This window comes from Simochromis diagramma, unplaced genomic scaffold (assembly GCF_900408965.1).
Source record: "Simochromis diagramma unplaced genomic scaffold, fSimDia1.1 OVJJ01000293.1, whole genome shotgun sequence".
Taxonomy (NCBI): domain Eukaryota; kingdom Metazoa; phylum Chordata; class Actinopteri; order Cichliformes; family Cichlidae; genus Simochromis; species Simochromis diagramma.
The window spans coordinates 24,391,711-24,414,422 of NW_024386801.1; the positions used below are offsets into that span (position 1 = coordinate 24,391,711).

At 40.9% G+C, this 22,712-nt stretch overlaps 1 protein-coding gene across 5 annotated transcripts in view; it reads left to right on the forward strand.

Moving 5' to 3' along the window:
* Nucleotides 1–6,903: 6,903 nt before the first annotated feature.
* ptprz1a (protein tyrosine phosphatase receptor type Z1a) overlaps nucleotides 6,904–22,712 on the forward strand; it is a 95,238-nt gene continuing 79,429 nt past the window's right edge. For 2 of the 5 annotated variants that reach the window (XM_040026717.1, XM_040026718.1), the window contains exon 1: nucleotides 6,905–7,179. In XM_040026717.1, coding sequence (XP_039882651.1) covers nucleotides 7,119–7,179 — 61 coding nt within the window. In that variant the 5' untranslated portion in view covers nucleotides 6,905–7,118. Of the gene's footprint in view, nucleotides 7,180–22,712 lie in introns of all 5 variants that reach the window. The other 3 variants (XM_040026719.1, XM_040026720.1, XR_005695090.1) reach the window with 2 other exon arrangements.

Genomic DNA, 22,712 nt, shown 5'->3' on the forward strand with positions numbered 1-22,712 from the left:
TGTCATGTTTCCATGTCTGTCTATCTCGATTTCCTGTGTCAGTTTCACGTGTGGTAGTCTGAGTATGAGTTTGAGAGCAGAGAGCATTGGAGAGGAGAGCGTGGGAGTATAGCCAGCGAGACTCGAGTTGGGCCTGGTAGAGTATGAAGCTTGAAATTTGAACATTGCTAAAAGGGAGTTTTTCCTTCCCACTGTTGCCAGGTCCTTGCTCATACGGGGTTGTGTGATTGTTGGGAATCTTCTCTCTTTTATTCAACGGTCAATATAGAGGGCGTAGAGGTGAATGTTGTTGTGATTTGGCACTATATAAATAAAAATAAACAAGTTGAAATACACAAAAAATGGGCTACACACAGTTCTGTATTTTCAGAGTGAATTGGGATTTCTTTGTCATGTTAATGTTTTGGTCTCCATTTCAGTGCAAGGTGGAAGCATAATTCAGCAGTCAGAGGGACAGCAGCCCTGAGAACTCCGCCATCACACGATCAGCCATTCCAGTCAATTACTTATCACATTGTGTAAATGATTCTGTACCACTAAGTAACCACAAAGGTGGAATATGATTCACTTTGCTCGTTCATTTACCCTTGCTTTCACAGCACAGGCCTTTGTCTTTCAGACAAAGCTGCTCAGTTCAGCAAACTTCCAGCTGGCTCTAAACACACTACGGTCCCAGCGTATTATTGTGTAAAACAAGAGAGACACGATTAAATCCTGGCCTTGCCCTTAAACCCTGTGCTCAAACCCTCCACTGCATCCTTCATGCAATGGAGCCACTGCACTACTCCGTGGTCTGAACAGAGGGTGAATAATCATCCCAGAAGGTAATAGTGGAGAGAGTCAACAGTCTGCTGAATGGCCTGGCACTCCTCCACAGTGCTGTAGTGAGCATCTTGCTCGGACAGCTTACGAGTGATGTACAAAATCAGGCAGTTGATCCTTTTACCCGCTAGAACAAAATAGCCTTCTGCTTGAAGTTTTTCCTTCCCACTGTTGCCAAGTCCTTGCTCATTTGTCTGCAAAACAGAAGAGAGAGAAAAGTGTGATGGAGGTTTGTGTCTCCTGAATCCAAAGAGGGAGCTAGTTTCACATAAGAGGGGCCTGAAAGGTAAAAGCTCTGCTTCCTATTTTACTACTTATTGTAGGAACCACTACAGGTCAAATGTACAAGGCAGCAGCCTAAGAGAGCAAAGTGCTCTATTGCGGGGATATGGTACTCTGAGCTCTGATGACGATGAATGGATTATGACACCATCCAGGTAACCAATCACAGCTTAGCATCCCTCTGGCAGGTCCAACCTAACATCAGCACCCTGGTCGGACAAACTGGATTTAACAACATGTGGGATTCCAGCAGCTGTGCTGCAAAGTAGGTTGATCTGGTGGCGATTAGTTAACTACAACACTTCAACAGCTGATTTAAGAAGCCTTATTAAAAAGGAAATAAGGAAGGAACACGTGAGGTGAGGAAAGCAGAGAAGGCGTTGCCTACTGTTGCTACTGCAGCAAACACAGAGCATGAGATAGCCAATAGCTTAGATAGAAACTCAGGTGAATCAGAGGCTCTTGGTGCTTCTAAAGTGTTTACTGTTACATGTTACTGCTGCCATCTCTGATAAACTAAGCTAGAGATTCACAAACTTCGCACACTCTGTCACACTACCATTTTCTTGATGAAACAAATTCACCTCATTATAACGAAGTTATCAAGAACATCAGGAGGACAGCGTCACAGATCTGTGACATTATAAGCATGAAACTATGCAGCTGCAGGATGGTTGCTCTCCTTTTCTTCTCTCAGATGGTCAACCAGGGCATGCACAATGGTGAGTAACCATGGTTACAGGGGGGCACTCAGAAACTCTCATGATCCCCAGTAAAAGATCTCAGGTTATAATAGCCATGCAAAATTAATTATGTACCCAAAGACTAAAACCTAAAGAAATATACTGTGAATATAGAGACATTTTAACAAGGTCAGTCCATCATTCCCTCCACGTCTCACTGTCATTCCCCACATGAGCCTTGAAGTCTGTACACATCCTTACCAACGAGCTCAGCTCCATCAACTTTAGAAGCCACTGTCCACTGACAGCCTTGTCATAGTTGGATACTCAGGCTATGGTGGACTTGGGATGCAGTAGACTATGGTCCATGGTCCAGCAAACTGTGGTTTGTCTGGGGGGCACTTCTGGAGGAACAGTAGGTGGAGGTCAGGTGTGTGTATTGGGACATTCATAAACATGAGAACCCTCAGGACTTGACAAATCGTCAGTATATTACGCCTCAGGAGTGAGAATGGGCTGGGCCAGCTGACCTAAGAGACCAACAAGGTGTGTAGGGATGGAGAAGCTCAGAGAGGTAAGGCGGGGCAAGATTGTGAAAGCATTTAAAAACAAACATAAGAATTTTAAAATGAAGTCTAAAAGACACATTGTGACATCCTCTACATGGACTTCAATACTGATTAATGGAAAACCACTGACTGTTCAGCAGATGTTAGGCTTTTTAGGGCTGCCTTTTTTAGGCTGGTTAGAGTCTAAATCACAAATTATGTAAATATTACCCAACCTCTTTGTGACATTGTGGCACAAGCTGGCAACTGAAACTTGACAGCAACACTTATTTGGACAGTAAAGGGTGAAAATGTACTGATGTACTACAGTTCAAGACTGGACATGGAAAAGGCCAAGCTGGATACATTCAATACCTTGCAGCCCTAGTAAAAGCTATTGGAAAAAAAAACCTAGCCACATTGTAATGTACCACCCACTACTAGTAAGCACAAATCACAGAGTGGTTACATTTCTCAGCTCATGTGCATTCATTTTTTCCCCAGCCAGAAAACCCAGAATCTGCAGCATTTTGATAAAACCACACAACACCTATTGAACAGAAGGGATTAACATGGCAGTTGGAATGACTTCCAAAGAACATGAGCCATATGACTATGCTGAGGTGGCTGTAAAGGACATCAGATTGAGACTAGACTTGAGGACAGAGCCTTTAGAAGATCCTGATCTCACCCGATTGGGAGGGTGAGAAGGGGAACGTGGTCTCATTTGCAGTGGTACAACAATCCCCACTTGGGACACCGACTAAACCTACAGATATGAAGCTATGGGTCGACGATGGTAATTACAACAGAAACCTTACCACAACTCACTGAAGATAAGACATTATAGGAATGCAGAAACAAGCAGGAGCCTATGAAATCAATGAATGGATAAAAAGGGGAGCTATACAGACGGATGGGCTCTTGTTCACATCATGGGAGAATAGTGGCACCAGTGAAACTTTGTCAGCCTCTGATCAAGCAAGCACATGGCCCTGTGCGTGTCAGTAAAAAGTTAACTCAGAGAAATATGGAAGAATTGTGATGGTACCCACAAATGGGAGACATTTTGTAGAACTAAATTGCTCCCTGTCTCAAGTGCAATGAGCACAACCCTTTCGTGGGAAAGTTCCCAGACGCCCCATTCAAAGACATTAGCATTGACTTCACTGTCATGGGAGCTGAACACAGAACAAAGGGATAAATATACTTACTGGTAATGGTGGACAGATTCGCTAAATGGGTGGAAGCAATTTTCTGACTGTGACTATGATAGGGAGTGCCAAGAATCATCAGGTCTGGCAAAGGGTCACATTTTAATAATAAGCACTTATTTGAGGTTGTGAGAGCTTTAGGAATAACGCACCCATTCAGGGCAGTATATCATCTGGCATCTCAGGGTATTATAAGAAGAGCAACCAAAATGACATTGGCACGATTGGCATTAATATCCTCACTGCAGAGTAAGACACATTTGACCCCACATGAACTCTTGACAGTGTGTCCAATGCCTGGACCCCAAGAGTGGGAACACATCTCCTTGCTTTAGACAACTGGCAGATAGGCTGTGATGAGCACATGACTGCTCTAACCAATCTGACTCGCGATAACTCTAAACAGGTCCAGAAAGCTTAAAAGGAGGGAAGACCAGAGCCAACAGACGCCTGTGGTAAAGGTAGCTGACTGGGTGCGAGTAAAAGTTCCCAAAAGGACTTGGGCTGAGCCCAGATGGACTGGACCGTATTGAAGCCACTAGGTGCCTTCCCAGCTTTGACAGATGTCCAGCTGAGATTTTCCTGATTTGTCTATTGACAGTACAGGCTAGAATAAAAACAGGTTTTATGTCCAGTGTTGTAATTTTTGTTTTCATGGTGTTACAGTGAGGCAATGCTACTTTCACAGCATGGTTTGTCATTAATAGAATAAATAAGACTTTTGTTGTTGTGGCAGAAAGAAGACAAAAAGATAATTTTCCAACACAAATCAGTGATGCAGATTTAAAATGTACTTTAACTGAAATATAGCAAAAGTTCAAAATGTTCTGATAATGTGGGGACTTATAAAGTGTCTGCTTATTTCTATTTGTACTCTAAATTGCGAACATAAATAGCGACATTAGCTAATGTAGCTTAAAGCACTAGAAGTTACTAGCTAATTTAAACTTTCTGATCCACTAGTCCGTTGGTATAGTGTGAGCTGCCTGCTAAGAAGCTGATATACTGAATTTTACTTCCAAGGATCTAGACTTTCTTTTAATTTTTTAAAAATTGAGCAAGTACCTTGAGCAATGGTTTCCAGGCTTTCTGAAGGTCTTTCAAAGTTGTTGTGGTTTATTTTACTGGCTTTTTTTCACTCAATGTCAGTCCAAGGGATCAATCAGTGTTGTATCTACACCTAACAGACAACTTAGCAAAGAATCGATTTTTAACTAAACATCTGTAGGTACTAGCAGAAAGCTCCCTCAGAAAGTTTAGGCTGTGTTGAAGAATAAAGTTGCTCATACCAAATGTTGACTTCCAAGGTAATTAGTACAAACTCTGTTTTTACCTTATATATTGTATTTTCATGTTTGCTTGCATATTATAAATAAATCACTGCACCTATTTCCCTAGCAAAAACAAATAAATGGGTGGTTCAGTACTTTTGCACAACAGTTTCCAAAACATGTTTTTAACAAACTAAACTAGTTACCTCTATTTTTAGAATGATCTTAAACCAAATACTAAAGGGTGCTGGCTCCCGTCAGTCTTGTCCCAAAAGCTTATTTTTGAGAGTCTGAGCCTTGTATGTTAATTTGTGTCCATTAAAATTCAAAAATATTGTTAAATCTGTATTTCAACTCTGGTGAATAGGTTAAGTCCAAACAGCAGACCAGACATCTGTGCAGTGCTAGCCAACACAGTGAGGACCACCACAGCTAAATTAAAAAATTGCACTGCAACAAGACCATCCCCTTATGAACACGCACACACGCACGCGCACACACACACACACAGCATACTGTATATTTGCACACATATTATACTGTGCATAGCTATTTCATTCAGTTTGGTTGCTAATCTTGACCCAACCAGACTAACACTCCCACCACTTTGAACCCAAGTAGATACTTTTGTCATATTTTTAATTAATTTAATGAAGCCATACCTTTACAATGGTATATCATGTAAATGGAAAGTAATTATGTGAGTTATTGCATATCTCAATGTCACCATGCATTGCATACAATATCCTCTAGTGGAGTCCAAGAATAATAATATGAAGCTTAGTCTAAGCCTAAGTACATACATGTGCATCTGCTTAGAAATGTGTAAAAACTTACCGTGGATCAAAGAGTAAATGGTAAATGGACTGGTTCTTTTAAAGCACTTTTATACGCTGAGCACTCAAACCACTTTAGCAAGGCCAGATGCAAGTGAGCAGATGAAGGGGACTCCTTTTTTTGTGACATACTTCTAGTAAAGACAAGAACATTAAAACAAATTCTACTTACATTTCAACTGTAAAACACACACAAGCTGTCACTCTGATGAATTAAACCTGCTAACAGTTGTCTTTGGCCACTGGGGACTGGCTTACATCCTCACCAAGTCTCAGTTATAGCATAGAGGCTAAGAGTAGTTAACAATAGAACACAAATGGATTTCCACAGTCTCTCTCTGTACGATAACTTTGAGAAAGCAAAATGTACCTGGAGTGGTATAGACTAAAGTGGTGGAACCTGGTCTGCTTTTCTGTGTAAGTATTTATTTACTCTTGTAGAGTCCAAAAATAAAAACGTGGAGCTGGAAATGAGCAGTTACTTTAACATCTCTGATCCTGGACCAGGATTTACTTGGCAATGAATCAATACCAATTTTAGTAGTATCACCCACCTCCATTTGATAAACACGGGAGCTTCTTGTTCCAGAAAATCAGATATTTCACAGAGAGGTTTGAAGTCCCTTGATCAGCCAATTAAATGCTAGACAGACCACTTATGCCTGAAGGGCACTTGTATAGGCGATAGGACAGGTCTCAGCAGGTTTGGGGGATCCCAAGAACAATCTATCCAGCTTATTCATCAACCTTATCATATAATTTTTACTAAACATAGTTTTCCCTTTTAATATTTCACTTAAATGCAAACACACAAATTCTTGAATAACTAGATCAAATGATATAATGATTAGATTAAATCGACTTATTTATGACCTTAGTTTTCTCATCTATTTACTGCTGTCATATCTTATTTCCATTTGCTGTGCCCCCTTTCCCTCTTAATATGTTTCCTTCAGTGTTTCCTAAGTTATGTATCTTCTTTAGTTCTTTATTTTCATTTTCTTCTCCCTTGTTTCATATCCTTATTACTTTCACTTCTTCTTAATCTTTCTCCCCAACCAAACCAAACTTTAAAATGTTTTTGCATTATTTTAATTCCTATTCTACCCTGACACAAATATCAATTAATAAATACAAAATTAACGGCTGAATGAAGTCGTGTAATTGCCAGTGTCTCTATTAATGGTCGTGTGGAGGAATTGAGCCAGTGAAATGTGGGCGGCGCACCGCCTCGGTGTGGCCGCTCCTCTCCAGTCAGCCAGACTGCGTGAAGAACAACGGACAGAGTGAAACGGCGTCGCACACTGGGACCTGCGAACTGTACTACACATACGTAAATAGCCAACTCACAGCCTGCATAGTACAATATGGAGCTGTGAGGGTCGTGGACCTACTCTCTCTCGCTCAGCATAAAAAACACTACATTGTTTATTTCCCGCATTTACGAGTATTTTCCACCAACATGGAGACTACAGGCTTCTGGCTGCTACTGGCTGCACACTTTATCCTTATCTGCCAACAAGGTAAGGCATGTTGTAATTAATGTTAGTGTGTTATTCACAGAAACAGTTAATAGTGTTTCAAAAGTGCGGTGGCCTTTTACTTGCTGCGCCAACTTTTAGGTGATCACTAGCTTTAGGTAAGTTGAGCAGTACGCTCTCTCAAAAAACAAAAAAAAAAACCCGAAAAAAATCTTTTTGTAGTCTTTGTATTTTGTTAGCATTAGAATTTTTTTTTGTCTGGTCTATATATATTTATGAACTCATTTTCCTAACTGTGGCTGAGATGCCACACACACACTTCTTTTCTTAATTACTCAGTGGGATCTCAGATTAAAATGTTCTGAGGCATAGAGTGTCACACATAAATTCTAAACTAGAGCTGTCAAGCATGAAAGGAGAGGTCTGGACACGGTCTAACTGGTTTATTAAGAGTGTCAGACGCTCTGTATTTATAAACAACAGCAATTGAAACCCAGTAACACATTACACAGTAACACACACACACACACACACATATATATATATATATATATATATATATATATATATATATATATATATATTCATAAAACTCATGTACATAAAATATGATGTTTATATCAGAGATGTGACTTTTAGTTTTGTAGATGTTAGTTTCTGTGGCTATGGAGACGTTTCCAATTTTTATTTATGTATTATTTATTGATTTATTTTTTGACTGATGCCATGGGAACGTGCAATCATCATAAATGTTTACGTTTAACTGTTTCAGTCTACTCGCACGCAAAAACTATACTTAACTGGCAAGTTAGTTGGCAGATCTATATTCGTCTTTCCACCAGAGGAACTCAGGAAGTCTAGAAGTTCCAGGCAGGCAGTTTTAAAAGCTTGTTGTAATATCTCAAGGTCTATGAACTTTTGAGGTGGGATTTTACAACTGCATTTAAAATGCAGTGAGATGGTGATCTGATGGCACACTGTTGGTGCACTGTTGCCTCATAGTAAGCGTGTCCAGACCCGTGTAGGATCCTTCTGTGTTGAGTTTGCATGTTCTAATCATGCTTGTGCTCCTTTCCTTCAAGAAGTCTAATTTTTTCTACCAGAAGAAAATATGAAAACTTGTTTTTTCAACATTATTTTGACAAAGGGGCAGGCTTACAACTGGAGTTGGTCCATAGGCATTGCACAGTGCTGGCCCACTGCTCCCAATGCTTAAGATGGGTTAGATGTGGCTATGCTATAAATATTAGTAAAAATTATATATTGTCTTAAAATATTAGCAAGGTCATTAAAAAGAAGTAACTCACAGCCAGTCTTTGTTTATTGATTTTCATTTGGTTTTGCTGTTAGTAGCATTTAGTTGCTCTTCTGGTACTTTAATCATTTTACATGACCATCCACTGCAGGCAATGTTGTCTTTCAAGTTATTTGCTGAACCCTAGAATCAATTCCTCCGTGTTTAGTTGCTGTTCTTTCAACACTTAAAAAAAAAAGACTGATAAGTTGGTCCTTCTGGTCTTCTTGTCTCCCCAAAAGGAGTTTGTTTCTTGCACCATCTCCCAGTACTTCCTGGGACATGGTGCAAATTCTAAGTTGCTTAATGCTGCACTATATTTCAATATAAGTCAATATATTAGAGCCAATTTATAGCTTCTATGATTACTGTTTTCATAAAAAATGGAAATACAAAAATGTCTTGCGTTATATTGGTACCTCTGCAAACTTTAAAATCCACTAGAATTTACAATTCCTGTGGGGGGGGTTGTTTTGTTTTTTGGTATTAATGGACACACTGGTAGGTCCTGCAGGGTTATGGAGCTTTAAAAAGTCATTGGAAATTAATTAGTTTTTTTTCCTTAAATTTAAATTCTGGAAGAGCATGTTTTAAAATGTAGCTATGATGACATGTCAGGGCACAAAAAGACATTTTAGCTTTCTGAGAAGGCAGCACAGGAATGGTGGAAGAAAAGATGTACAAGGAGAAAACTCAGCACCATCTGTCCTCCCATAAGATACTTTTGAATGGGCAGTGCAAGCCCCGTGCCCTACTGTGTCTGGGCTCATAGAATCTCCTGCCCACTTATTGTCTAACAGGGAGTCTGCTGACAGATGGCGGTCACAGTCAGCCTGTCTGACACTAAGGCACATGGAGGAGGAAGCTGTGGAAATGATACTCATCACACACAGTGAAGATGCTCACTTCTGGCTAAAATAAATGCTGTTTTTAGTCTGTGCTCACATTTTGTATGAAAACAAATGCGTCAGTGCTTTTTATTTTCGTATAGACTTTTATTTACTGAGTTACTGTATCAACTTCAATGGCCAATCAGTGTAAAGTTGGTGTGTGGAAAATGCTGATGTTTTGATTCAACTTAAGTTTAACAATCAAATATTCTATAAAAGCCTAGATTCTGTTCTTTCTTTCAGGAAAGACATAAATGATCACCACAGACTACCTCCTGTTTGTCTTTCTTCTTTAGATTAATGTTTTCCCCCCCCCCCCTATTTATTTTTATCCCTTGATATCTGTCCAGTGCTGCTTGGGGAGACTGGGAAGACATCCTTTGCTGCCCAACTGGTAGTCTGGAGAGAGGGATAAAAAGAGCAGATTTCCAGTTGTGACAGCGGGGATATTTGATGACCAGATTAGGTGGTATTAAGCGTAACTCGGGCATACAGAGAAGCCATCGGTTTAAATCCTCCTGAGTCTCCCCTCTTTTCTTTCCATGGGCCCTTGGCTGAATGGTGGCTGGGGTTATTTGGGGAAACAAGCAGACGGGTATTTGGTGGAGGTCAGCTGAGGAGGCCAGTTGGTCGAGCTCAGCCCAGTGAATTATGCTGTGAGAGGGGAGATTTGTTTTGAAATAGCAGGAAAGGGGGCAATGACATACAGAAGAGAGGTCTAAGGGGTAGAATGAGGTGGAACGATGGGGTGCAGAGCAACACAGAACAGAAGAGGGTAATGGGTGTTTTTCTTCTTTTTTACAGGGGATGGGAAGGTGGGGAAGTGTGATTCACGATGGCAGTGTAATTTGTCCGAGTGGTGGTGAGGACGAGAGGGCACTGTCACACTGTGAAGCTGGTGCTGAAGTGTGAAAGCACATTTTGTTAGGAGTGGGGAATAAAGTAAAGAGTAAATGCACACATTTGCCCTCCAGTACCACAAGATTGTAGGCTCACAGAGTGATAGAGCACAGGTTAAGCAGCTCTTCTTCCTTTGTTGCATTTTAACAGCCCCAGCAAAGCCCACTGTGCATTTTGGTTCTCCAGCCTCACTTTGTAGTCCACTTTTGTGGACTATAAAATATGTCTTGGCAAAAATGCCGAGGAAAGAAACATACATGTTTGTCTCTTTCTGCTCTTATGAAACAAATGAAATAACAAAACTGTGAAAAATGTGAGTAAAACAATACGTTGATTTACAAACACATATTCTTTTACAACATAATATGTGTCGGTCTAGGTTTACAGTCGTCCAGATCATGGTAGTCTAAGGAGCTTGAAAAGAAAGTGGCTGAACTTCTTTAAGTTTCTTGAAGATGCTTCATCTCTCATTTAAGAAGCTTCTTTAGTTCTAAAACCAAATGGTGGATTCCTAGGTATTTAAACCCTAGTGGGAGTTGTCCTGTCGTGTCCTGATCATTGACCCAATATTGATCATGTGCCTCATCATATTAGCCAAGGTGTGAAAAAATGGCACAATTATCAGCAGAGGTTTTGGGTGAAACCTCTGTGAGACCTTGCCTCACCCTATCATGTGACCTATTGTGATCACCTGACACAAGATATGAGTGGGGGTTAATGCGCCTGAGAAGGGATCTTAAAACTGCATAGTAGCTGGCAGACAGTTGATGTCACCCTCTCAAAAATGTTCAAAGATGGTCGTTCACAGTGGATATAGATGGCCTCTTTCAAACCATCTGTCTTCTGTCCAAAATGTGAACATTGTCACCCTTGAACGAGTGATCTTTGAGCTTTAGATGCAGCTGTACAGCTGTCTTGTCCTGTCAAGGTGGCTCTTCTATGTTGTCCCATGTGGAGCCGCTGTTTCGTTTCTCCAGTGTCTGAGCAGTCCTCACTGCACTGCACAGTATACAACATTTATAATATCCCAGTAAAGATTGGACGTCGGATGTGCAGGTCCATCGGTCCATGACCAATCCTGGACATGTATACAATGTGCAATCTTGGTCCACAATTTGGATCTCCAACCATGACCCAACTTGGACTTTGGGTCTTTTTTTTTTTTTTTTTTTAGATGTCATGTGGACATCTATGACAGGTGCAAGAAATTTACATGATAAATAAATTTTTTTTGTTTTATTTTTTACAAATATCAACATTTTTTGTTATCAACATGATGTATATGAATAGAGATTATTTATAAACAAACAAAGTTTATTATGCGTTAGCCTGTTGATTTACTCAGTACATGTGGGTATTTATTTATTTTTTTGTTATTTACATTTTTTCAGTTTTTCTTTAACTGGCTTATTTTTTTTTATTTTATTTATTATTTTAAGTTTTCTTTAAATGTGTTGAAATCCATGTTAAAATGTAAAAATAATAATGGTATTTAGTATTTAGAATTCTTTTAAAAAATTATTTTAAAAGGAGTACAATGTGTTTAATAAGTTTAAAAGAGCAGTAATAATAATAATTTTTTTCAGGGCCCTCAAAGCACTGTACAATTCCACTATTCATTCACACACTGGTGGAAGCAGGGTACAGTTGTAGCCACAGCTGCCCTGGGGCAGACTGACAGAAGCGAGGCTGCCATATCGCGCCATCGGCCCCTCACCAGTAGGCGGTAGGTGAAGTGTCTTGCCCAAGGACACAACGACCGAAACTGTCCAAGCCGGGGCTCGAACCAGCAACCTTCCTGTTACAAGACAAACTGCCAACTCTTTGAGCCACAATCGCCACACAAAGAGCAGTATCCTGTTTTACTGTGAAGAGCTTAGAAAGAGGAAGTGAATGTGGTTGTGATCGGTTGCAGGACTGGGAGAAGTTGTGATGGAAAGTATGAGAAGTTTGTAAAAGTGTTTATATATGAACTGGGCTATCTGCTCGACAGTCTTTATCAGTGCACACATTTTGCAAACTGCCTGTGAGAAGCTGGGGACATTTCTGCTCAATCTGCTGCTCAAATCCACCATGCAGCTGCTTACCTTTGTTTTAGCTTAAGAGCCCGCGCCATCTTTGAGATCTCCACTAATTACGCTGCATTCCTTCACACATAACTGTTTCTGTACAGAAATCATGCTGCCCACCCTCTGGAAACATGGGACTACAGTGCCTATAGAAGCATAATAAAAATAAAAAATGTCTAAAATGAGTTGAAGTTTGACATTGAAACAACGTCCACAACAACCACATTTTACGGAGACCAACACTAGATGTTCAGTAGATGCTGAAAAAAAAAAGTTACCTGGCATTACAAAACAACAATGTAGTGGGATAGAGAGCCACATACATACACTTAACTGTTTCATCCAGAGGTGTGCTGACTCTCCACAGGCACAGTTCTTCCTGTTTTATATTTGAAAAGCAGCCCCACATGCCTCCCCTTTTGTTGATTTGTTCATTGATGACTGACTTCTCAAATTGTCCTGTTTGGAAGATATCGTTTCATCTCTCAACGAGCTGAATTTCAAATTGCAAGGACAGCACAATAATGGCAACATGTTCTCACATTCCATAAGTCCCTGAAGCTATGGGTTGCATGACATAGACACCAAAACCATGTCTTGCACTGTGTTATAGGACTGAGAACAGTATAATGTTACTGATGTGGAAGGGAAAACATCTTGTTGGGCTTATTCAGACACACTAGCTACGCCCATTCACAACTTTCATCACTATTTTTGAGTGACAGAAAATGGGTTCAAATTCCCTTTGAATTTGAAAGCGTGGAGGGGAAAAAGTAGAACTATTATAGCTGAGCAGTTACATGCTGAAGATGATGTAACAGTGGGCATATCACCATTAAAGACAAAGTCACCAGCAGAGATATTGAGCTATTAGGCAATGGCATGAGACTCTACTACCCACCAAGGGAAATCTAGATATAGTTTGTGATGTTTTCCATTCTGTCACTAGTAAACTGGAGATAATGTAACCCCATTTCCTCTTCCTGAGTATAATCACACCTCTTTGGATCACTCTACCCTCATTCAGCTAGTGTGTTACATGTCCCACCAGAGACAATAAAACACTGACTTACTATACAAAAGATGCATATAGCTCATCTCTCCTGTGTATAAACATTTAGAACACAGGAAGCTTTCATCCACATTGTGTAAAGAAAACCTCTGAAGGACTGTTTTGATGCAACAATGTGGGGATTGCTTTGTGATGACCATGGAGAGGACATTGATTGTCTGGTGGATTGTGTAACAGACTACAGGGAGTGCAGAATTATTAGGCAAGTTGTATTTTTGAGGAATAATTTTATTATTGAACAACAACCATGTTCTCAATGAACCCCAAAAAAACTCATTAATATCAAAGCTGAATGTTTTTGGAAGTAGTTTGTTTGTTTTTAGTTTTAGCTATTTTAGGGGGATATCTGTGTGTGCAGGTGACTATTACTGTGCATAATTATTAGGCAACTTAACAAAAAACAAATATATACCCATTTCAATTATTTATTTTTACCAGTGAAACCAATATAACATCTCCACATTCACAAATATACATTTCTGACATTCAAAAACAAAACAAAAACAAATCAGCGACCAATATAGCCACCTTTCTTTGCAAGGACACTCAAAAGCCTGCCATCCATGGATTCTGTCAGTGTTTTGATCTGTTCACCATCAACATTGCGTGCAGCAGCAACCACAGCCTCCCAGACACTGTTCAGAGAGGTGTACTGTTTTCCCTCCTTGTAAATCTCACATTTGATGATGGACCACAGGTTCTCAATGGGGTTCAGATCAGGTGAACAAGGTGGCCATGTCATTAGTTTTTCTTCTTTTATACCCTTTCTTGCCAGCCACGCTGTGGAGTACTTGGACGCGTGTGATGGAGCATTGTCCTGCATGAAAATCATGTTTTTCTTGAAGGATGCAGACTTCTTCCTGTACCACTGCTTGAAGAAGGTGTCTTCCAGAAACTGGCAGTAGGACTGGGAGTTGAGCTTGACTCCATCCTCAACCTCCACCTTGCTGGCGTCTGAGTCGGACTGGAGCTCTCTGCCCTTTACCAATCCAGCCACGGGCCCATCCATCTTGCCCATCAAGACTCACTCTCATTTCATCAGTCCATAAAACCTTAGAAAAATCAGTCTTGAGATATTTCTTGGCCCAGTCTTGACGTTTCAGCTTGTGTGTCTTGTTCAGTGGTGGTCGTCTTTCAGCCTTTCTTACCTTGGCCATGTCTCTGAGTATTGCACACCTTGTGCTTTTGGGCACTCCAGTGATGTTGCAGCTCTGAAATATGGCCAAACTGGTGGCAAGTGGCATCTTGGCAGCTGCACGCTTGACTTTTCTCAGTTCATGGGCAGTTATTTTGCGCCTTGGTTTTTCCACACGCTTCTTGCGACCCTGTTGACTATTTTGAATGAAACGCTTGATTGTTCGATGATCATGCTTCAGAAGCTTTGCAATTTTGAGACTGCTGCATCTCTCTGCAAGATATCTCACTATTTTTGACTTTTCTGAGCCTGTCAAGTCCTTCTTTTGACCCATTTTGCCAAAGGAAAGGACGTTGCCTAATAATTATGCACACCTGATATAGGGTGTTGATGTCATTAGACCACACCCCTTCTCATTACAGAGATGCACATCACCTAATATGCTTAATTGGTAGTAGGCTTTCGAGCCTATACAGCTTGGAGTAAGACAACATGCATGAAGAGGATGATGTGGACAAAATACTCATTTGCCTAATAATTCTGCACTCCCTGTACATTAATTTCTGTACAGATAATGGTGTACCGACCAGGACTGTACATCAGATTCTATGACATCAAGGGTGTTCTTAAGCAGAATAGGAGAGCCTTTTGAGTCAGGAAACAGAGAACAACTGAAGAGTATACAGAGATAGCTGAGGAGAGGCATCAGTGAGGGGAAAACACTTTTCCATTACTACCTACTCAGATTGACTTCCCAGGTTTGCCATGGTTCTCAGAGTTTTCCATTAGGTCATAGTACCTGGTACCAGGTACTAAAGTAGTACCTAATCTGCCCGGTTCCAAGTGATCCGAGCAGGTGCTAAAATGTGGCGTGTCAGACTGCATGCCACCAGCTTGTCAGTAGCATCACTCATGAGAGTCTCGTTCACAAAAATCTATACTGCTATTTTTGAAACGATCAACGAGGGAAATGGCTACAAAAAACAATGCCGTGGTCCCCGAGTCTGACAAAAAGCCACAGGCCGAGCAGCAGGTATGTTCTTGCCTCAATGTCCACCTTTGTTGTAGTGTCCTGTGATGTAATATTAATTACATCACAGGACGCTTGGACGCATTGCTCTGACAATGACCACTCACATTTGGTGATACTCGATCTGAGTCGACTCATGCTGAGCCGTGGTGAGTCAAACCGAGTAGGTACTAATGGAAAACAGACTCTACAGACAGAGGGTGGAGAACCAGCTACAGCTGAACAATGTTAATGGAGTCTGGAGGAGTCTTAAGAACCAGTCTAAGATTACAAGACGAACTGCCAACTCTTGGCAGTTCGTCTTGTAATCTGAAGGTTGCCGGTTTGAGCCCCGGCTCCGACAGTCTTGGTCGTTGTGTCCTTGGGCAAGACACTTCACCCTTTGCCTACTGGTTGTTTTGAGAGGGCCCGGTGGCGCTTTGGAAGACCAAAGCAACGAAGGCGACAGGTCCATACTGTACTATCATACTCACACTGAGAGACCAGCTGGAGTACACAGGTGTGTACCACTTGAATCCTGGACTGTTGTACCAACATAAGAATCCAGAAATGTGTGTCCAATAGGGTCTTCTGCAATTCAAGCAGCCCAGGTCGAACAATTCTGGTTCCATATCCACCACAACTCTAATTGCTTCCTCCAAAAGTTCTGACTCAGCAATTGTTGGCCTTATCGCCAATTGGGACAACAGGAAGTACAAACACCTGACCAAGTACTTTATTGACTGTTGCCAGGGTAACCACCTCCAAATCAACACTGGGAAAATCAAACGGCTGGTGATGGACTTTTACAGGCACAACCATCCTCCTGCACCAGTGAACATCCAGGGAATGGACATTGAGATGGGGGACTCATAAGTACCTGGGTGTTCACCTGACCAGTAGATTGCATTAACAATTCAAAGGCCATCTACAGGAAAGGACAAAGCAGGCTGTATCTGCTACGGAAACCGAGGTTATTTGGAGTGCAGGGTCAGCTCCTAAAGACCTATGGGGGTGTCCAAACTCATAGGCTGCATCCTCCTGAGGCCGCATTTGTTGGCCGATTACGTCACAGTGTCGCGACAAAGGCTGTCCAAATTTGTAGACTCCTCCAAATGCGGCCGACAAGTGCTGCCTCCTTTTCCAATGTCAATCCAAGCTCATCTTTTAACATGCTACTTACAGTAATGGAGACAACAGCAGCGGTCAGTTCGAGTCTTGGTATTGTTGTTACCTTGATGGGAGCAACTCTGGTCTTTGCTGTGACTAAAGCACAATGCACTTTATCATCTTTGTTTACATGTCTTAAGTACGAACACTGACCGTAAGAATATAAACTTGTATCAGAAAAGTGATGCAACTCTGTTTTTACAATTGGGCCAAAGTCTTTAGGGACATAACAGCGTGGTATTACGATTTTCTCTATGTTGTCTAAGTTGCTATTGTAGTTATTCCACATTGGCCTTAATTCACTGGGAAGTGGATCATCCCAGCTTGTGCCTTGTTTGCATGTCTCTTGAAGCACTCTTTTGCCTGTAAGTAGAAAAGGGGAGATGAATCTCAATGGGCCGTAAAGGGATTCAGCCATAGACGGGATGCCTTGCCTTGTAGCATGTTATTGTTGGGGCGAAAATGAAACCTGATTGTCTGCATCAATGTGAGGCATCAAATACTACTCTGAGTTTGTCTGGTTTTTGGGGATGATATATCCTGCGGTGAGGAATATACCACTTTTCTCCTTCTTTTGCTTCACCGTGCACTTCCTCTGCATCACCCTTTTCTACGATTTCAATCAAGCTTTACATGTTGTTCCTTGTACCTTTGGGTACAGTTTGGTTTGAGGCTTTGAAGCCGCACAGTGGCCATTTGCTTATTGTCTGGTAAGAGGGGTCTCTCCTTAAATGGAAGTGGCATTTCATAATGTCCTTCAGTGTTTTTGTAAATCCCTTCCTTTTAACATGTTAAGAAAGAGAATGTCATCTTGAGACACTGACCTGTTATCCTTGTTATCGTCCTTAAAGTCAGACTCAATAACCTTGATTGCATCAGCTGGAGTCACTAGTGGGAGCTCTTTAACTGCAACTCTGACACACAGTAGACATACTAGAAGAGTCATCGTAAGACAATGCCGGGCGTGCAATTCTCCAGCCCAATGCTGTGCGAACTGCATAAGGTTCATTCTCTCCTCCTAAGATTACTTGCTTTGGAGGAGCTTAGCTTATTCCTGAGAGCAACTCTAGCCAATTAAAAGGACAACTTCACAGTCTGGTGGTTGCAGCCTATTCTGTGTTGATCTGAATTTGTGGCTGGTTTGTAGCTCATTTACCATTGTCATAGTTGAAGTTGTGCAGACAGGTAGGATGTTTCTTTTCTTACACACTTCACATAAAAGTCTGTAATAACAGTTCTTTGCGCTGTGGGTTTGAGACAGCCATAACAGTTTTTTCTCCTTTATATATTTCCTTCATTCCTCAAATGTTTTGCTGTTTATCTGTGGGCAACTGTGAAGTTTGCCTGTTGTTTTGACAAAGCATGCATGGTGCTTTAACATTTGGACTGTTTTGTGTTTTCAGTCTCAGTTAACGACTACATGTACAGAACACTTCCGGTGTTCTGTACATGCAGGCAAGGTTTGCAGAGTGGAGAGCCTGAAATGATGTGATCAGGTTGCACATGATCTCGGCTTCAGAAGACATGAACTTGGCAAAGTCCTTTAAAACTGGAAACTTCCCACTTTCTTTCATAAACTGAGTAGCTTGACGATTTCACCTTGCAGCTGCCCAGTTTGGTATCATTTGAACAAGTTTTTGGTTCTCCTCACAATCGTCGAGAATATTTAAGCCTTCCCCTGAATCCTGTGGAGTCATTTGTTTGGATCTTTGGCCAATTTGCCAGACTTTCTCTGAATGCTTTCTGTACATCAAATGGATGTTGTACATGCTAGGGCTGGGCCATATCATACCGTTCACGGTAATACCGGTATAATGTTGGGCAACGATAAGAAAATGAAATATCGTGATAGAATATGGGTAAAACACGCATGTGCAGTGCCTTTGTTTTCATATGCACATGGCGGAAAAAGCATGGCGGCGACGCAGAATGAGAAGGGCGAAAGCAGATCGTTGAATGAAATGGATGAACCAGAATTGGTTTGTAAAAATGCTGCAACTTCAGTGGTGTGGAACTGGTTTGGCTTTTGTCCATCAGATACACAACAAAGCACTATTTTTGGTAGAGCATGCTAGCGGGCCGTCGTTATTACCGTGTTTTTTTGGAAAACGCGGCACACTTAAAATCAGTCCTTTGATTTTTCTGAAAATCGACAGTGCCCCTTATAATCCCGTGTGCCTCTGGTTGTGTTTACTGACCTCGAAACGATTTTATGTCGTACACGGCACTCGAAAATCTGTCAAATGTTTTAGTACGACTTTGCTAAGCTACGAACCCGCACCGCTTGATGGATTGTTGGAGCATTACGGCTGTTGTAGACATGTCTTGCAGCCTCGCGGAGTGATACTGTGCTTCAACATAATATTACCGTATTGTGTGTGTATAACCTCTTTTTATGTTTTGTGGATGTTATACATGGTTATGCTGAGGATATGTCGACCAGTTTCCACTGGAAATGCCTTTTGGTTAAACTGTCAGCAAGGAATTTGCATTTGCACTGTTAAATTTTTATATACCTTTAATGCACATAAAAAAACAGCTGCTTGTTTAAGTGAAAATACATTGATGGTTTTTTTTGCACTAATAAAGTTGTGGAGTTGTAAAGTATTTTGTCTAGTGTCAATTATATCGTCAGTTATATCGTTATCGCAAATTTTCAAAGGTTTATCGTGATAAATATTTTTGGTCATATCGCCCTGCTCTAGTACATGCATCCTTGTATGCTTGACTGTCATTTCTGTAGAAGATGCCATCAAGCGTTTGTCAAGCTGGACCTCCTACGTATTTCTTTAAGTAGTGCAGTTTGTTAACAGGGGAGATGTGCAGTAAAGGAAGCTTTCCACTCATTGAATTGTATTGGGTCACATGTTGTACGTACTTGTTTTGACCATTCATCGTAAACTTTGAGAAGCCGTTTTTCCTTTCTATGGGCCTCCTCCTTCTACAGGGCAATGTAGTTGACCATTGGATCCCAGAAAACCTGGGTTGGAGCTGTGGAACTGGAACCTTGAAGTGGCTCTCACTGGGACCACATAGCTGAGCGTGGGTTGATCTCCTTCTCTGTTTGGGATAGAGCTCTTTTCAGCTTGGGTCAAGCTCCTATTGAAGCATCCCCGGTTAAAAAGATGTTCTCTCAAATGGTTGGTTCACAATCCTTTTATTATACTGGGAAACAACAAAGTATACATTTACAAAAACGTTGATACCAACTTTTTTCCCTCATCAACCTGGTGCTAAGGAACCGTTTGCGATTTATACCTAATGACCAGGTGTAATACTTTCATTTTTTTGACCACTGTCCCATAAACGTTTTGGATATTGATCTGGTTCGTTAAGTAACAGAGGTGGCTGCTAATCAGTTTCAGCTGCTTTGATGTTAATGAAATTAACAACATACACTTGAAGGGATAACAGCGAGACAACCCCCCGGAACAGAAATGGTTTTACACTTGGAAACCACTGACATTTTTCCCTTTTTATCTTTTCTGATATTTTTTTTTTGTTTGTTCAAAACTAGTTTTGCATATGGCTAGGGTCGGTGTCACCAGTGGTAGCATGAGGTGATACCTGGACCCTACAGAGGTTGCACAGGCAGTCAAAGTCCATTGCCAAAAGGTTTGCTGTTTCGTCCCAGCACAGTATCAAGAGCATGGAAGAGGTTCCAGGAGACAGGCGCTCTAGGAGAGCTTGTCAGGGCTGTAGAAGGTCCTTAACCCATCAGCAAGACCACTGGTACCACTACACCACTTGCTCCTTTGTGCAATGAAAAAGCAGATTGTCAGAGCCCTACAAAATGAACTCCAGCAGGCCACTGGTGTAATTGTCTCTGACCAAACAATTGGAAACAGGCTTCGGGAAGGTGGTCTGAGAGCCCAGTGTCCTCTGGTTGTCCCTGTGCTTTACAGTTTTTATAAATGAGAGCAAATTCAGCTTAAGCACATGTGACAGACCTGAAACAGTATTATTAAACAGTATTAAACACATTATTAAGCATGACTGGCTTGGTGGCGGGTCAGTGATGGTCTGTGGAGGGATGCACAGACCTCTACAGGCTGACTGTCCCTGACTGCCATTAGGTATCTGGTTGGAAAGATCAGTGATTTTTGAGTTCCTCCTGGTTCATGACAATACTCACCCTCAGTGCAGAGAGTTTGCAGGCAGTTCCTGGAGGATGAAGGAACTGATACCACTGACTGGCCCCCGTGTTTGCCTGACCTAAAGCCAGTAGAACACCTCTGTGACAGTTTGTTTCTTTGAACTCTGGCTTGATAAATTTTATTTCCAATATATTATGTGGCCTTCTTTTGTTCCTAACCTAACATTACCGAGTATATATCTAGTAACAACTATACCAGGTATTAACCTCTCAAAGCAGCACTAATATCGCCTCTCACTCTAAGACAGCTGGGATTGGCTGCAGTCCCATCGCGAGTGGATAGGAAGGAAATGGCTTCATATTATATACAGTAAGCAGTAGGTTTCCATATAAATACGCATAGAATTCTCTGTACCACTACAGCACAGTTTGGGGTAAACTCCACCCCTCCAAACTTCTTTGGAGCCACTAGAGCAAAAGTCATAGCACTTGGTAATCTCATCATGTGAAAAAAAATGCTTATTTTTGTTTGTGTTTTACAGTCATCTAAATAATTATGGTTGTTCTCCTCCAGTTCAGATAAGTAGCCATTTAGAGAAAAAAAAATTGAAAAAATTAAATCCCAAATAAATGTCATCATAATAGATGTCTTTCTGAAAGTGCTTACAATATAAAGTGCCTTGAGGTAAATGATTTGGTGCTATATAAATAACTGGGAATTGAGTATTGCAAGGTCATTTAAATCATTGGAGTCCAGAATATCATTTTGCTCAAATATATGATCAAGTTGTGATAAGAACAAACAGATTTTGCATGAGAAATAGAGGGAGAGAAATAAAAGGATTATTAAGAAATTGCAAGTAAATAAGAAATCACCAGACAGTGCCAAAGAGGGAAAATTAAATAGAAGTATGTCAAGGTTACGAGAGGACAAATCCATAATTTCCTCTGTGTCTGCCCCCTAGCTGCTAATTTAAATTAGGTCATCTCTCAAAATAGTCATGTGTGCCCAAGGTGTTGAGAGCAAATGCCCGCCTGTTAATGAGTCAGTGATTGTGTTATTGATGATGATCACACACATCACAATGGATATATGCAAGTAAAAAACCAATTGATGTTTGGCTGCAAACTTGCAGGCAGGGTGGCTGTGGCTGCCCCCTGCAGATGATGTAGCACTGAAATCTTTAGAAGGTCAGCGGGTAGGACGCCCTGCTTAGAACACTATGGACAGAAAACTCAATCATCTTTTTTCCTGTGAGACTGAACCCGTGTTTTTTCAAGTTGTGGTCTGTATGCTACAAATGGGAAACACTTTTCTAATAAATACCCCATTATACAGCCACCATTTACAAGCTTATCTGTATGTGAATTTGGTAATAAAATACTTCTTGATGGAATTAAGTGCAAGATAGAACTGAGCTTCTTAGATTAGGGGAAAAATAAATTTTATTTATGTAGTCTCATAAATAATGGATAACTTTTGGTTAGCTGGCCATTCAGTCTTAGATAAATTTTATTCATATGTCCATTGTATATGTTAAATTTCAAATTCCTTTTTTGCAGACATACTTTTGAATGGCTCTTTACGCTAAAGCTGATTCAAACCTGTCCATTGAACCCTGATACTTTGCTCTTCACTGTAACGATATTATCACAATATCTTCTCAGTCAAATGTTGTTTTATTGGTGTTGTGCTGCCTTTGTTGGCATATTAATATAAAAATGGGTATTTTCAGTATTATATGTGCTCTATAGACACAATGTTCATTTTCAATTTATAAATATAACACAGTTATCAGTGAGTGGAAACTGCATACTGGACATCTGCGCATCAAAAGGACCCAGTCGAGGTTCAGGAATCTGATTAGTATGCCTCCTGGGTGAGGTGTTCCCAGCATGTCCCGCAGGAAGGAGGCCCTGGGGCAGACCTAGGACACAGT